At 31.8% G+C, this 15,399-nt stretch overlaps 2 protein-coding genes and 15 non-coding genes across 18 annotated transcripts in view; all 17 read right to left on the bottom strand.

Annotated features, from left to right (window-relative positions):
• LOC144848494 (transmembrane protein 181-like) overlaps window positions 1-15,399 on the bottom strand; it is a 39,191-nt gene that overhangs the window by 21,197 nt on the left and 2,595 nt on the right. Inside the window, exons 1-6 of one of the 2 annotated variants that reach the window (XM_078705267.1) lie at window positions 10,692-10,807; window positions 8,479-8,582; window positions 8,035-8,102; window positions 7,812-7,902; window positions 3,458-3,582; window positions 1,556-1,669 (exon numbers count right to left, since the gene is read on the bottom strand). In XM_078705267.1, the coding sequence (XP_078561393.1) occupies window positions 1,556-1,669; window positions 3,458-3,582; window positions 7,812-7,902; window positions 8,035-8,102; window positions 8,479-8,582; window positions 10,692-10,717 (528 nt within the window). In that variant the 5' untranslated portion in view covers window positions 10,718-10,807. Of the gene's footprint in view, window positions 1-1,555; window positions 1,670-3,457; window positions 3,583-7,811; window positions 7,903-8,034; window positions 8,103-8,478; window positions 8,583-10,691; window positions 10,808-15,399 lie in introns of those variants that run through there. The other variant, XM_078705266.1, reaches the window with a different exon arrangement.
• Window positions 4,886-15,399, bottom strand: part of LOC144848557 (glutathione S-transferase 3, mitochondrial-like) — a 75,039-nt gene continuing 64,525 nt past the window's right edge. The window contains exon 6 of the transcript XR_013613863.1: window positions 4,886-4,895. The gene's annotated coding sequence lies outside the window, so the exon portion shown is untranslated. The remainder of the gene's footprint in view (window positions 4,896-15,399) is intronic.
• On the bottom strand, window positions 11,517-11,599 carry Trnal-uaa (transfer RNA leucine (anticodon UAA)). The gene has a single exon. It is a non-coding gene; the product is annotated as a tRNA-Leu (tRNA).
• Trnal-uaa (transfer RNA leucine (anticodon UAA)) lies at window positions 11,673-11,757 on the bottom strand. The gene has a single exon. It is a non-coding gene; the product is annotated as a tRNA-Leu (tRNA).
• Window positions 11,895-11,977, bottom strand: Trnal-uaa (transfer RNA leucine (anticodon UAA)). The gene has a single exon. It is a non-coding gene; the product is annotated as a tRNA-Leu (tRNA).
• On the bottom strand, window positions 12,210-12,292 carry Trnal-uaa (transfer RNA leucine (anticodon UAA)). Its single transcript has one exon. It is a non-coding gene; the product is annotated as a tRNA-Leu (tRNA).
• On the bottom strand, window positions 12,375-12,457 carry Trnal-uaa (transfer RNA leucine (anticodon UAA)). Its single transcript has one exon. It is a non-coding gene; the product is annotated as a tRNA-Leu (tRNA).
• Trnal-uaa (transfer RNA leucine (anticodon UAA)) lies at window positions 12,535-12,617 on the bottom strand. The gene has a single exon. It is a non-coding gene; the product is annotated as a tRNA-Leu (tRNA).
• Window positions 12,850-12,932, bottom strand: Trnal-uaa (transfer RNA leucine (anticodon UAA)). The gene has a single exon. It is a non-coding gene; the product is annotated as a tRNA-Leu (tRNA).
• On the bottom strand, window positions 13,015-13,097 carry Trnal-uaa (transfer RNA leucine (anticodon UAA)). The gene has a single exon. It is a non-coding gene; the product is annotated as a tRNA-Leu (tRNA).
• Trnal-uaa (transfer RNA leucine (anticodon UAA)) lies at window positions 13,343-13,425 on the bottom strand. Its single transcript has one exon. It is a non-coding gene; the product is annotated as a tRNA-Leu (tRNA).
• On the bottom strand, window positions 13,503-13,585 carry Trnal-uaa (transfer RNA leucine (anticodon UAA)). The gene has a single exon. It is a non-coding gene; the product is annotated as a tRNA-Leu (tRNA).
• Trnal-uaa (transfer RNA leucine (anticodon UAA)) lies at window positions 13,661-13,743 on the bottom strand. Its single transcript has one exon. It is a non-coding gene; the product is annotated as a tRNA-Leu (tRNA).
• Trnal-uaa (transfer RNA leucine (anticodon UAA)) lies at window positions 13,820-13,902 on the bottom strand. The gene has a single exon. It is a non-coding gene; the product is annotated as a tRNA-Leu (tRNA).
• On the bottom strand, window positions 14,154-14,236 carry Trnal-uaa (transfer RNA leucine (anticodon UAA)). The gene has a single exon. It is a non-coding gene; the product is annotated as a tRNA-Leu (tRNA).
• Trnal-uaa (transfer RNA leucine (anticodon UAA)) lies at window positions 14,315-14,397 on the bottom strand. The gene has a single exon. It is a non-coding gene; the product is annotated as a tRNA-Leu (tRNA).
• On the bottom strand, window positions 14,474-14,556 carry Trnal-uaa (transfer RNA leucine (anticodon UAA)). Its single transcript has one exon. It is a non-coding gene; the product is annotated as a tRNA-Leu (tRNA).

Here is a 15,399-nt window from a genome sequence, read left to right on the forward strand (position 1 = left end):
TCAGAACTTGATTGATAGCCAGCTTGCAATGATAGAAACTTATGTGGGGTTTTTATAGTTGAAAATAATGATTTTTAAAGACTATTTTTTTAGTCTCTGATAAAAAAAAAATGTGAATACATGCAAATGTCTTCAAAACAATCTGATTTGACGTGGCATTTTAAAGTTTATTTTAAGAAACTTGTTTGATGGAGCCTAAAGAATTGTTTCAATAAAGATAGCATTAGAACAGCGGTATGTTTTATATCAATTAATGGTCTTTGAAATATTAATAAAACACATAGTTTGTTGTGTATGCACTAGAAAGTAAAAACATGCAACAAGAAGCAGAATGTAATTTCCTGTTTACTATTGGGACTTAAATTTGATAGTGAAACTTAATCTAATTTGATAGATCTAGATGCCTTGACATTTAAATGAATTTACTCTTGCAGATCTGGTATTAAAACTTGAAAAGAAATAGATGCAGGAAATTCCATTGTTTACTATTTAAAGATGTATTGTCCCCCAAAACCATGAAAAATGAAGATTAAAAAAATCAGACTTTGAATATGTTATTTTGTAGTTTTAATAAAGTTATTATCACTTCCGTAGAAAAAAAAACAAAAAAATAAATGTTTTCACTTATAAAATGACAAAATAAATGGTTAAATTCAACCAAAAACTCCTTGGCTGACAGCCAATTTGACCATTTTTTGCTTTAAATTACATTTTTTCAGGTAAATACACTTTTTTTCGATCCAATTTTTGGTCAAAGTGGATAATTATTTTGTTACATTAAAATGGCATATTCAACAAAAATTTAGTTAAGAATTATTTTTTCAGGGGGACAATACATCTTTAACACCGCCCATCTTTAATTAACTGTAATTGTATAGCCAGTTGTGTAGTTGTACACGTAATAATGATTTGTAATCATGTGAAAATTATTCTAAAACTTGTATACAATTTTTTAATAGCAAATAAACAGTTTTTGTTTTTGGTATCATACAAATAGTTACAATTTGAATCCAAAACAAACTAAACATGCAAAAAAATACTGACACTGACAGTAACTGTTTTTAAACAGTTTTGCTTATCATATCAAAAGGTTCAGTTGATTTTTTGTGACACAATTTATCTTTATTTTTTCTATGTATGTTTTGCTATTCAGTATAATTCAGTTGGTACTGTACAGCTGGCAATATTTTGGTCCCTTCACCACTGGGAATTTCTAACACATTAGCAAGACATATTCAACCAACCTAGATTTGTTCTCTCTTTACCGAGATGTAATTGTAAAAAAAAACAACATTATCTCAAAATCAATGATATGTAGATTCTTCTTTCCAATATATAAATTGGAAAGGAACTCAACTGTTGAGATCTTCTATGATAATACTAGTATAAAAGTACTGTTTAAATGAAACCTGTACATGTTTAGTATTAAATAATACAGAGTAAAAAATAAAAATCAAAAAAATAACTAAAAGAAAACAAAATATGTTAAAGACAGAAGAATCATTACAATAGAAGACTGTAAAATAGTTTAACAATTGACATAATTCAAACTTACATTGAATGTGATTTCTTGTACATTAAATTCCTTTAGTCCAAACAGTCTAATATTGATGATGTAACTTGTATACTCAATTGTACCAAGGTGAAAAATAATAAGCTCTTCACAACCCTGAAAAAAAAAACCATTTAAACTATTGACATTTCAAATTATTATTTACTGCAGCAATTCTTTTATTCTTTTAGATTAATTTTGAGGCTGTCAATGCAATAAACTTTAATAATTAACAAACACATAAGCAAGAAAGAGTATAACAAAATGTAATCATTCTGACATAGTCCCTAAACAAAATATTGAATACTTTAATTTTTTTAAATAAGAAAATAATTAAATGAAAAAAAAATATGATTACAATAAATTAGAAACTTAATTTTTTACAATTTCCAAATATAAAATACAAATTTCAAAATTAATGATAATACCCGCACAGGTTTACTGTACATTAGAGAGATGAATATTAAAATGAATAATAAATTGTTTAATGGTTTATATTATTAGACATAATCCAATTAAGGTTTATGATAGTGTTTGGTTTACACAACGCCCACATCTAAGACATGTTCATTTGTGTTGTGTGGGCGATAGTTAAGGAGATCACAACAACAACAATCTACAGAATATCTTGAAGGGATTTGTCACTTTTCGAGTTTACAGGTACGTACTCTCCTCGGAGAGGGAAAGGTTTTATCTGGTTTATCTGGTACAGTTACGTAGATACAAAATAGACATCAATTTTATATTATATTGGTGAACTATTGTAATTTATGATTAATGTTACTAATTATTATACTAATGTTGGGATTTTTATTTATCTTATAATAACAAAATATTCGTCTTGTTCATTATTTTTTAAAATTAAAATTAAAATTCTGTTTAAAACCTCAAAAGATTTTTGTTTTTTTTTTCATCTTTCCTTTTTTTTTTTTCAGAAAACCTGTAAAATAATTTTCATCTTACAGATTTTGTTTGTTCATCAATTAAAAACAGTCTAGGGAGCTTGAGAAGGTTTTATACAAATCCACATAATTTGTATTTCCTTTTAAAAGATGCTTTTACATAGCCTAACTATTCATTTGAACCTTATTGTACATAATTACAGTCTGAAACCCCCTTTAACACAACATAGTGACAATATAGGTTGCTTTGATTGACATGATTGATTGGCAAAGAGATGCTTCACGTTTCTGTTAATATTGATTTTTGCCACAAGATGTAGAAGATCACTCACTATCCTTAGTGAACATCTGAATACAGGAAATAAGAATTTTATCCTAATCAAACTGAACAACCTTTTTATTAATGTTGCATTTAATATTAGTTTTAAAAAGAAAGTCTACATTTTAATGTAAACTCTGAAGATTTCATTGTTACTAATGCTTGGTGCCACTGAAGAAGCAACACAAGAAAGTGATTTTACCAATCACAAGCGATGGATTATTCAAACTATCACTTGTCATTGGTCAACTCGCTTGCGTTGCGTCTACATACAAATACAAATAAAGGATTGCAGACTTAAGAGAATTTTTCATAAGAAAAGAGCCAACCTTCTAAAACAATTTCTTCGTTTTAATTAAGTTATAATAAAAAAAAAATTATATTTGCTATTTAAAATTATGCTATAGAAAAATAATTCTATTAGTAATTAAGGGACCATGTGAAATACAATTCTACTAAATATATTTTGTTTATTATTTATGCAGTTTTTAGCAAGCTTGTTTTGCATAAATAATCAATGCAATTGTATTATTGCAGTGACTACTGTACCTCATAAACAAAATCATACATTATTGAAGTGAAAAAGTTTCAGAATTCATCTGTTGTATGCTTATATAAATTCATCTAGAGATTATTCTACTTCAGTATCTTGATTTCATGCAGTAATTGAAGAACCCATCTTACCTCATGCCTGCAACGTAATGTTCTAGTATGATTGAATGTATCTGTGTTCAAAGGTTCAACAATACTATCTTCATTCTGCCCTTGTAGTTCTACGCTTAAGATAAAATTTTTTTCTATGTTTTCCCCTGCAAAAAAAAAATCATCAATTATATTTTGAATAGACAACGGAAACAAATTAATAGCTACTGTACTGTAATCATGCTCTTTAGACTTTAATGAGGGTATTTTTCTGACCAATCATGCTGTAGATTGGACCTTGGGACTAATTAATATTCGTTAACGATTGCACTGTCCTTTGATCTCTTTTCTGTCATCAGTCTCCACCTACACAAAAACGAACAAGTTTGACCAATTTACTATCAAATGCTATTCAGAGCTTTGGCTCAGATAATATAAGGAAATAAAATACATTGGCTTTTCCACAAATTTATTTCGCTTCAAGTGCACAGTGACTAAATCTCTGTCTCCACTATCAAATTTGATGTGCCTAGATAGACATGATGATGTCATATCACTACCCTATTTGGCCATATCATTACTATATAAGGGCACATAAAATTTGTTTGTCACATAAAAGTTTGATAATGTAGACAGAGCTTTAGAAACAGAGGTTTATCAATTTTTTAGCCTTCCATTGTCTTGCCCCAGATCACAAAAAAAAGTATTATGATTATTCAAATAGAATTAATTATCCAAATGAGAAATGCAGACTAGAATATTCGTTTCTTTTCAATTAGCATCTTTATCTATTTTCTTGAAATAGACACTCATCAAATTTAACCCATCTTCAGAACATTCAATACACGAATGCAAAGTTTTCATCATGAAATATGAAACTAAATTTGTAATTTAATCTATACGACAGACCATAGGTTTTTCAGAATTTCAATTTCTAACATGTTCTCCCGTCTAATAGCAAACAACATCGCAATGTAAAGTTTAATAGTAGAATCGAGAGATGTAACCTTATCCAATAGCAAGGACACAAATCAATCGTTGATATAATAAAATATTTTTATTGGAAAAATGATTTACAAAATATGTTTTTATAGGAAGAAATATTTTTAAGATAAACCTGATGAAATATTTCTTTTTATGTTTTGAAGATAATGAATCATCATAAAATATTCAACAGATGAATTTCAGATTTATTTTTGCAAGAGAAAATTCCTGATGTGATACATTATTGATTTTAAAGAATATCTTGTTTTTCAAAGAGTGAAAAGAAAAAATGTAATTTTTTTTAGTGTCAGAAACTGTCTGAAATATTATAAACCATTTGATTTGAATTCTTACTCAAAACATTCAGGGTGTCTAGAAAATTCAGATCTAGAAAACTCAGATCTCAGATATATCTGACTTTTCTAGATCTAGAAAACTCAGATATCTGACTTTTCTAGATCTAGAAAACTCAGATATCAGTTTTTCTGTCCTCCTCCTGCATTGTGTATTCATATACTGTATGCATTTATTTTAATATATTTTTGGAGGAAAATAAATATATTATTATTATAGTAATTGTTAGTACTTAATATTATTTTCAATCTGACACACAAATTCCAAGCATACTATAGTAAAATCTCAATATTTGTTTGTCTTCTTTTTTTGCAATTAAGTGAGTACACTTCGCAATTCCTCCGAGATCCATCGTTACTATAGCGACGATAATTGAACTATGGTGGAGATTAATCAGTGCATTACAAGTCAACTCAGATACACTGATTGTCGAAATGGATCGAAATGTCAAAATGTTATTATGCATTTAGTAGGGTACATGAGAATTTAGGTATTGGATGGATGACAAGGTTCTGTAGTGCTCAAAGCTTGGTTCCCACTAGGACGTAAGTAAGCGCATCGCATGTAATTTGACCAATCAGAAGTGATAGATTATGCTTTATGGACCTTGTGGGAAGCAAGCTTCAGAGTTTAGAAATACAGGGTACATACAGTACAGTTATCAATATCAGAAACATTAAAGCCCCCTTCCCTACGTTTTTTAGATCTAATTTAAGATCACAAACTATATTTAATGTAAAAATAATACTATATGGTCCTATTGCGATAACTTTTTTCGTCTTTAAACGGTTAAAAATGTGAAAAATAAGTCGATTCTAATAATTATAGCGGCCCGCTATAAATCCCAAAATGCATTGCGCGCAGATTGATATTTTTGTTTTTCACCTTTAATTCGCCCACTTTTCGATCGATTGTGAGGCCAAAACAAATGGAAGAATCCTTACTTTTCAGCGAAAATATCGGATTTTCCCCAATTTGTATCAACGGAGTCTAGCAAAAATAGAAAGACAATTAATGCAGCAACTATACAACGTCAGGCTAGGTATATAGCTAGCGTACGATGTTCGTACGTTACCGATGTTTACCAGCTAGACCTACAAAACTAAGCCTAGCTAGGCTAGGCCTAAGACCGTCCACGAGAGGTCGATCGCCGCTAGCTACTTAGGTAGTGCATTGTTTCTCACTTTTTATCATAATTTACCATAAAACGTACATTTAAGACAAGGAATGACATGGTTTAATGTTTTTAAAGTGATATACATGTATTATTTTCCAAAAAACGTCCACAATTGCAGGGAAGGGGTCTTTAAGTATTACATTGAGACTATAAATGCCTGTTTCTGCTATGATAAAATGAATAAACCATTAATGGCATCAACAGCACAGTACAAGATTTAATTTAACTCACAACCACTTCAACATCACTAAGGTAAGCAACAACATCCTCGATGGCTATCCAATATACTGTTTTTACTAAACTGAATATGTTTGGCAATTTGACACATATTGTATAAATGTTACTATTGCATTGACACTTTAGTGATGTGATTTACTGTAGTATTCTATGATCATGAAAGGGATTGGAAATGAAAATTTTGGATAATTGCCTGGAGAGATTTCCTTTTAAAGCTGCCCATTTCTATTCTTGTCTAGTATGATTAACTATTTAAGACGGGTTTGAGATGTTATCAAACTATAGAAATATACATTAATATACATTTTAAGGAATTTTAAAATGTAGCATACGCTGCTGATTTTGATTGTATGAATAACATAAATAACATGAATAACATAAATTTGCGTCAAAAGGAACCATGACATATTATTCTTCTACTGCAGATAACTGCAGTACATTTTGTTTAAACTCTTCCTTGTTTATGCAATTATTTAGGAACAATTTTTGTAATGAAACACACCATTAATTTACAAATGACCAATAAATCTTCAGTAACTGCAGTATAATATTAATATACTAATTTGATGATGATGATCTCCAACTTCAGATTTCCTGTGTAAACTACACTATACAAAAAAGTGTGATGTGCCCAAATATGGTAGTGATATGCCCAAATAGATATAAAGATATTACATCATCATGTCTATATGGGCACATCCCATTTTATCGCCAATGTCACATAAAGTTTGATAGTGTGGACAGAGCTTAAGCATCATCCAGTATTATTTAATTAAAAACATATATTTTTATTATATTTTGTACAGTATTACCTAAAAAAATATTGACTATAATAAAATATTTTTTTTTAAGTTTCTTAGTAAAACTCAAGACATTTTTTTTTAAATAATACTGTTGTAATGACTTATAAAGTCGGCAAATATCACTTTACAAGTCTCATCAGAGTCTCCTAACTTCACCTTTGATCAATAATTGTCCAACTGTACCATCAAATAACAATTTCACAATTTTAAACTTCCCGAGAGTGTAGCTTTAAACGATTGCCGACAACTGACCTTGTTTCTAAAGCGTACTCATTTCATCTTGACATATTCCATTTGCGTTTACATTTATGAATATTTAATAGTAATATCAATAATGGATGTAAAGTTGTACTCTATGTTTGTCAAGCACGTAGTACAAATCATAGAAGTGCCGTTTTCTTCCGAATCTATTTTCTATAATGGCTTTAGAATTTTCAGAAACTTCTTAATGTGCTAATCTGATTTGTTGTAATAATAGGCACCAAATCATATCTATCGGCGTTCTCCGTGTGTTCCAACTTGTTGGTTTAGAATATATGTATAAGCGTATACAGTCTTTCGAATAAGATGTTAAGCTATTGGTCCCATGTGCAACATGGCTCATGTGCATGTTAAAGAATGTATATACACTCTTCGTAAAAGAGTAGGGAATTGTCTGCAGGTGTACTGCCCAATCCACCAACAGAAGGCCCTCACAAGTTTACGAATTTAGTGGGCTATTCTTGGTGTGTAACACCAAAACATGGTATGAGTGGCGTACAGTCAGTAACCTCTTAGAATAGGGAGACAATTAAATTCAAATATTAAATAATATTAATAATTAAGATGAAGTATAGCTTACCAGTTCCCTTTTTAATATAAAACAATGCAGTTAACCAAAGTTGTTGATTAAATCTAGAAAAAGCAGGCGATCTGAGTGAGAATGGACCAGTCTGCGGAAAAAAAAAAATTAATTTATAAATCCTTTTAACATCTTTTATTAGTGCCTCATAAACTTAACACAGAAAAATTAACTATGTTGCAGTGAAAAAAATGTTACTGCAGTAGAATTAGTTTTAACTTACCGCTATATTTACGTTTTGTTCGCCCAGTTTGGTTGCATTTGTACTTTCCATAAATTGCACACTTGGGCCTGAAATAAAAAAAGTAAAGATATTAACAATTATAAGCTAGAAGATGCTAACAATAACATATTTTCTTCCTGCCAAATTATCAAATCAAATTATAGAGGGCATATACTATGCAAAACAATATTTTCTATTTCTGAGACACATGCAGTTTTAAATGGTTTTAAACACTAACAGTATTCTAGTAGCAAAGAAAAAGTATACTAGCAATCAATAGTTTTTATAGATTAACACCTAAATAAATTCCTGTTATTTAATTGGACGATTGTGGGTCACAAGACTTGTAATCGCACTCACAATCTTTCACCTCATGAAATTATTTGTACTATTCCACTCATAAACATTCATTATTATTATTATTAATTTTAAATAGAAACAAACCTGCAATTCCTACAAGTACTGAAATTCCAAAAGCTGCAAAGAATGCAACAAAAACAAGAACAAATTCCCGCTTAGTGAGTGTGTACAACCTCATCTGAACAGACCTGAAAAATACACAAAATTATTTTTTATTAATTAATAATATTAATTTTTTTTTTTTTTTATTTTATTCAATCGAAACCAACAGCGATAATTACCGCCACTAACAGGTTTTGATACAAACAAAGCCAGGACTCTAAAGCACCTTAAATTGGTCCTAATATTGATCAAGGGCTTTTCTCGTCCAGTGCCCACCTTGACCAGAGGAAAGGCATAAGCCAATACGTCTGAGGCAGATACTAGATGCATAAGAGTCAGCAGTGCTGATTTCAAATGCCTATCGGCATTATCATCTGTTGTTTGTAGACATTATTTTGTAGGAATCAGAAGCAAAAGGTCAAATGCTAATTTGTTTTTTTAGTATTATATAAATTAGTATTATAATTATTGCTACTGTACCACGAAAACAATTCTCCATTGATAGTCATAAAAAAAACCTTCATTTTGAAACAATGATAAACTAACAACAGTTAATATTAAACACAGGATTTGAATTGCAAATAAAAAATTAATTTTGTATTTCACACATCACAACACAAACAATATAAATATATAAAGCGCTGTCTACACTATCAAACTTTATTAGACCAAAAAAAATGTGATGTGCCCATATATGGACATGATGTAATATCACTACCATATTTGGGCATCACTACCATTTTTGGGTACATCACACTTTTTTTGTCAAACTAGTTTGCTAGTGTAGACAGAGCTTAACACAAGAATGTATTTGTGAAAGCAAAGATATGCACCTTCAAAATCTTCCATCAAGCATATCTTCCAACCCAATATTTCAACACACAGCCCACCCAAAAAACCTCATGCCTCTAATACCTGCACTTAACTTTGCCAGGTAAAACATTGATAACTTTCCAACTAATTTTCATTTTAATCATAAATATCTATCTATCGATATCATTGGACATGGACACTATCCTTTTTTTAGTAGCATGTCAGTAAATCATGGTTTTGAGATACTGTATTCATTTTTAATTCTACCTATACTGTGTTTGTAGGCAACTTTTAAATGGTTTATAATAATATATAAATGTGACCATTGAGTCATGTGATTAACTCATTCACTTATGTCAGGCAAGTTCAGAATTAGCTGAATAATAAACAGTGTTGATATATTACTGTAGGTTTAATTAAGAATCGGCCTAGTATGAGAAGGGATGAGTTAAAGATCTATTTTAAGCTGCTGTCATTGTTTTTGTCCTAAGCAAGGGGCTTCATTTGCATGGTACATCCCATTAAGCTGTTGGTCACATTTCATTATTACCATGTATCGTGCACAATAAAAACATTGGTACACTTCATAGATGACTGATTATAGATGTAGTACTAGTAGGCTTATGAATCCCTTTTTTAAAGAACAATATTAAACTATTTTAAATTGACAAAAACTGTTCGTTACTGTACACATACAATTGTTATCTCTTTTATAATAAACTGGACTATTATTAACTTCAATTATCAATCAGAATTATTCCAATAAAATAAAAATCAAATAATGATTTAAATAAACTCAACACTTGGATGTGCATCCAACCATATCATTGTGTCTGAAATTACAGTAAACATAATATATTAAATACTCCATCTGTTGTCCTACAAATCTATTATTTATTGAGTGTGGTTTTTAATACAAACAACTTTGCTTTAACATGCTCTATATACTGATAACATAGTGTATAGCACAAACAAGTTATTTAATAATTGCCATTATTTAGGCCCTGAGCCTAGCTACTAGGCTAGGCCATAATATTTTTAATAATAATTATAATATAATAACTGTATACAAAATTATTGTTTTGTATAATAAGGTATTGTCACACAGTCTGCACTGCAGCATTATTATTATAAATGTTCAAATTCTCAATTGTGTATTTAAATGACAAATATTTGTCAAACAACATTTTCCCTCTAGGCCTAGCCTAGGCCTACTACTCAAGGCTGTCACGTCAACGTCTCCCTCATCAGCCCTTCATTGACCCAAAGATAATCGATTCACAACACAGCACACGTCACTCAGCCTAGCCTAGACCCATAAAATAAGCTAAATATGCCTCTTTCTGGAGGTTTCATGAAACACCAAATGCTTTAAAACTTACGCCTCCATTGAAAACATTTTAGCCATCTACATTAGCATGTAAACAAGCTGTTTTAATTTAAAATTATCTGCTGATTTTACCCAGATGAAAAGATTTGCAAAATGGAAATGGCGAATGTTGATTTTGATGACGTCAAGATTTCAAAACGCCCTCTGTTATTTCATGATACACAGTAAGTACATTCATCATGTGAGAGAGACAAAAATAAGTAAAACAGAGTTTACTTTTACTTCTCTCATCATATCAACTGTTTTCTTATTATTACGCAATAATGATAATTATATTTGTATATTCTTGTGTAGCAAAATCAGATGGCTTTTATGTCGTGTTGTGTTCTGACATGATTAATGTCGGAACTAAGTGACCAAAGTTTTGTAAGCATGAGCGATAGAAATAACTTCGATGAGGAATGCCCACAGCTGCCTATAATTAATCATTGCTTACACAATTAGTATGACTGCATATCCATTATTTCTACTGTAGTCGAGTTAGGGCATAATTATGATGCATTTTTATGCAGCTTGGCATATTAAACCCCATAATGAACAGCAGACAGACATAATCGGGTGAATGATCGTTGCCGAGTGCTCATCGTCATCTTTTTTTGGGGAAAAAAATCGACCTAAACAACTACTGCCGCGTAAAAACATAGTTTTAGAGACGCCTCAATCAAGAAATTCTACAATTCAAAATAGCTGTCTATAAACCAGACATTAAAACTTAAGGCCAACGCCTTAACCACCGTACATGTTTGTACAGATATCTCGCCATTCAGCGATATTTTTCTTTAATATATAGCTAATACTATTTTTAAATGTAAAAGTTTAGTACGGATGGGGTTCGAACCCATGCGGACATACGTCCATTGGAACTTAAGTCCAACGCCTTAACCACTCGGCCACCGTACTTGTTGGTAAAACGACCTCGACATACAGCGATTTTTTTTAAATATAAGCTATAGTATTTTTAAAATTAAAAGTTTAATACGAATGGGGTTCGAACCCATGCGGACATATACGTCCATTGGAACTTAAGTCTAACGCCTTAACCACTCGGCCACCGTACTTGTTAGTATAAACGCCTAGACATTCAGCGAGTTTTTTTCTTTGATATAAGCTATAGTATTTCTTAAATTAAAAAAATAGTATGGATGGGATTGTTTTCTTTAATAATATAAGCTATAATAATTCTTAAATTAAAGTTTAGTACGGATGGGGTTCGAACCCATGCGGACATACGTCCATTGGAACTTAAGTCCAACGCCTTAACCACTGGACCACCGTATTTGTTGATACAAACACCTCTTTTTTTTATTTGATATAAGCTATAGTATTTTTTAAATTAAAATTAAGTACGGATGGGGTTCGAACCAAAGCGGACATACGTCCATCCATTGGAACTTAAGTCCAACGCCTTAACCACTCGGCCATTGTACTTGTTGGTACAAACGTCTCGACATTCAGCGACTTTTTTTTCTTTAATAATATAAGCTATATAGTATTTCTTAAATTAAAAGTTTAGTACGGATGGGGTTCGAACCCATGCGGACATACGTCCATTGGAACTTAAGTCCAACGCCTTAACCACTCGGCCATTGTACTTGTTGGTACAAACGTCTCGACATTCAGCGACTTTTTTTTCTTTAATAATATAAGCTATATAGTATTTCTTAAATTAAAAGTTTAGTACGGATGGGGTTCGAACCCATGCGGACATACGTCCATTGGAACTTAAGTCCAACGCCTTAACCACTCGGCCACCGTACTTGTTGATACAAACACCTCGACATTCAACGATTTTTTTTCTTTGATATAACCTATATTATTTTTCAAAATTAAAAATTTAGTACGGATGGGGTTCGAACCCATGCGGACAAACGTCCATTGGAACTTAAGTCCAACGCCTTAACCACTCGGCCACCGTACTTGTTGATACAAACACCTTGACTTTCAACGATTTTTTCTTTGATATAAGCTATAGTATTTTTCAAAATTAAAAGTTTAGTACGGATGGTTCGAACCCATGCGGACATACGTTCATTGGAACTTAAGTCCAACGCCTTAACCACTCGGCCACCGTACTTGTTGATACAAACACCTCGACACTCAACGATTTTTTTCTTTGATATAAGCTATAGTATTTTTCAAAATAAAAAATTTAGTACGGATGGAGTTCGAACCCACGCGGACATACATCCATTGGAACTTAAGTCCAACGCCTTAACCACTTGGCCATCGTACTTGTTGGTACAAACGTCTCGACATTCAGCGACTTTTTTTTCTTTAATAATATAAGCTATATAGTATTTCTTAAATTAAAAGTTTAGTACGGATGGGGTTCGAACACATGCGGACATACGTCCATTGGAACTTAAGTCCAACGCCTTAACCGCTCGGCCACCGTACTTGTTGATGCAAACACCTCGACATTCAACGATTTTTTTTCTTTGATATAAGCTATAGTATTTTTGAAAATAACAATTTAGTACGGATGGGGTTCGAACTCAATCGGATATACGTCCATCCATTGGAACTTAAGTCCAACGCCTTAACCACTTGGCCATCGTACTTGTTGGTACAAACGTCTCGACATTCAGCGACTTTTTTTTCTTTAATAATATAAGCTATATAGTATTTCTTAAATTAAAAGTTTAGTACGGATGGGGTTCGAACCCATGCGGACATACGTCCATTGGAACTTAAGTCCAACGCCTTAACCACTCGGCCACCGTACTTGTTGATACAAACACCTCGACATTCAACGACTTTTTTTCTTTGATAAAAGCTATATTATTTTTCAAAATTAAAAATTTAGTACGGATGGGGTTCGAACCCATGTGGACATACGTCCATTGGAAATTAAGTCCAACGCCTTAACCACTCGGCAACCGTACTTGTTGATACAAACACCTCGACTTTCAACGATTTTTTCTTTGATATAAGCTATAGTATTTTTCAAAATTAAAAGTTTAGTACGGATGGGGTTCGAACCCATGCGGACATACGTCCATTGGAACTTAAGTCCAACGCCTTAACCACTCGGCCACCGTACTTGTTGATACAAACACCTCGACATTCAACGATTTTTTTCTTTGATATAAGCTATAGTATTTTTCAAAATTAAAAATGTAGTACGGATGGAGTTCGAACCCATGCGGACATACGTCCATTGGAACTTAAGTTCAATGCCTTAACCACTCGGCCATCGTACTTGTTGATACAAACACCTCGACATTCAACGATTTTTTTTCTTTGATATAGGCATAAGCTATAGTATTTTTGAAAATTAAAATTTAGTACGGATGGGGTTCGAACTCAATCGGACATACGTCCATCCATTGGAACTTAAGTCCAACGCCTTAACCACTTGGCCATCGTACTTGTTGGTACAAACGTCTCGACATTCAGCGACTTTTTTTTCTTTAATAATATAAGCTATATAGTATTTCTTAAATTAAAAGTTTAGTACGGATGGGGTTCGAACCCATGCGGACATACGTCCATTGGAACTTAAGTCCAACGCCTTAACCACTCGGCCACCGTACTTGTTGATGCAAACACCTCGACATTCAACGATTTTTTTTTCTTTGATAAAAGCTATATTATTTTTCAAAATTAAAAATTTAGTACGGATGGGGTTCGAACCCATGCGGACATACGTCCATTGGAACTTAAGTCCAACGCCTTAACCACTCGGCCACCGTACTTGTTGATACAAACACCTCGACTTTCAACCATTTTTTTCTTTGATATAAGCTATAGTATTTTTCAAAATTAAAAGTTTAGTGCGGATGGGGTTCGAACCCATGCGGACATACGTCCATTGGAACTTAAGTCCAACGCCTTAACCACTCGGCCACCGTACTTGTTGGTCAAACGCCTCGACATTCAGTAATTTTTATTTATTTCAGATTTATTTATTTTTTCAGATATTTTAGGGACATTCAATTCATAATAATAATTATGAAATATCATGTTAACGGTTACTATGAATAAGAAATTCATATCCGTACGTTAAGTTCATTCCGTCCATGACAAAACGAAGGAAGGACAAATAGTATAATAAAGACAAAAGCATGAAACGCTCGACATTACTTTTGACGTCATCGTTTGAACGCATTTTAGATATCTGACGTCACAAATGACTTTTGTGATTTAGGCTTTTTAGCACTTTTAGCGTCTTCTATTCTCAGCTCGCCGCCGAGATGAATGTTATTTATAGCAACATCTGTTAGAGTATATAACAAACACAAAGACCAGTTTCAACAATGCTTTTTTTTTCGATTTCTTAACATTTAAATTTGTCACTGTTTAAGGAGTGATAGAAATCTCACATATCATTATTATTATATATATATATTATTATACTGTACGGTACTTTCTTAATTTTGACATTTCAATGCGGTATTAGTGTCCGTGTTCTCATAGAAGGAAGACAATGATAAACATTAGGCATTTAATCAAGAATATGTATTACTACTGTATTATAAAAAAAACGCAAAATATGTTCCCAACTGTGACGTAATTATAGGCAGAATACTCTCTGCAAATTTATTGCATATATTATGAAACTGCGAGTTATTTCTAGGGGTTTACGTGACGTTACGTTGTTACTGAGTTGTAATAAAGTTTAAAAAACCAATATCGAAATACATGCAACAGTAGCATTAATGACAATAGACTGGATCAGTCAATAATAATAATATTAA

The sequence above is a fragment of the Antedon bifida genome, chromosome 7 (genome assembly GCF_963402885.1).
Source record: "Antedon bifida chromosome 7, ecAntBifi1.1, whole genome shotgun sequence".
In the NCBI taxonomy this organism is placed as follows: Eukaryota; Metazoa; Echinodermata; class Crinoidea; order Comatulida; family Antedonidae; genus Antedon; species Antedon bifida.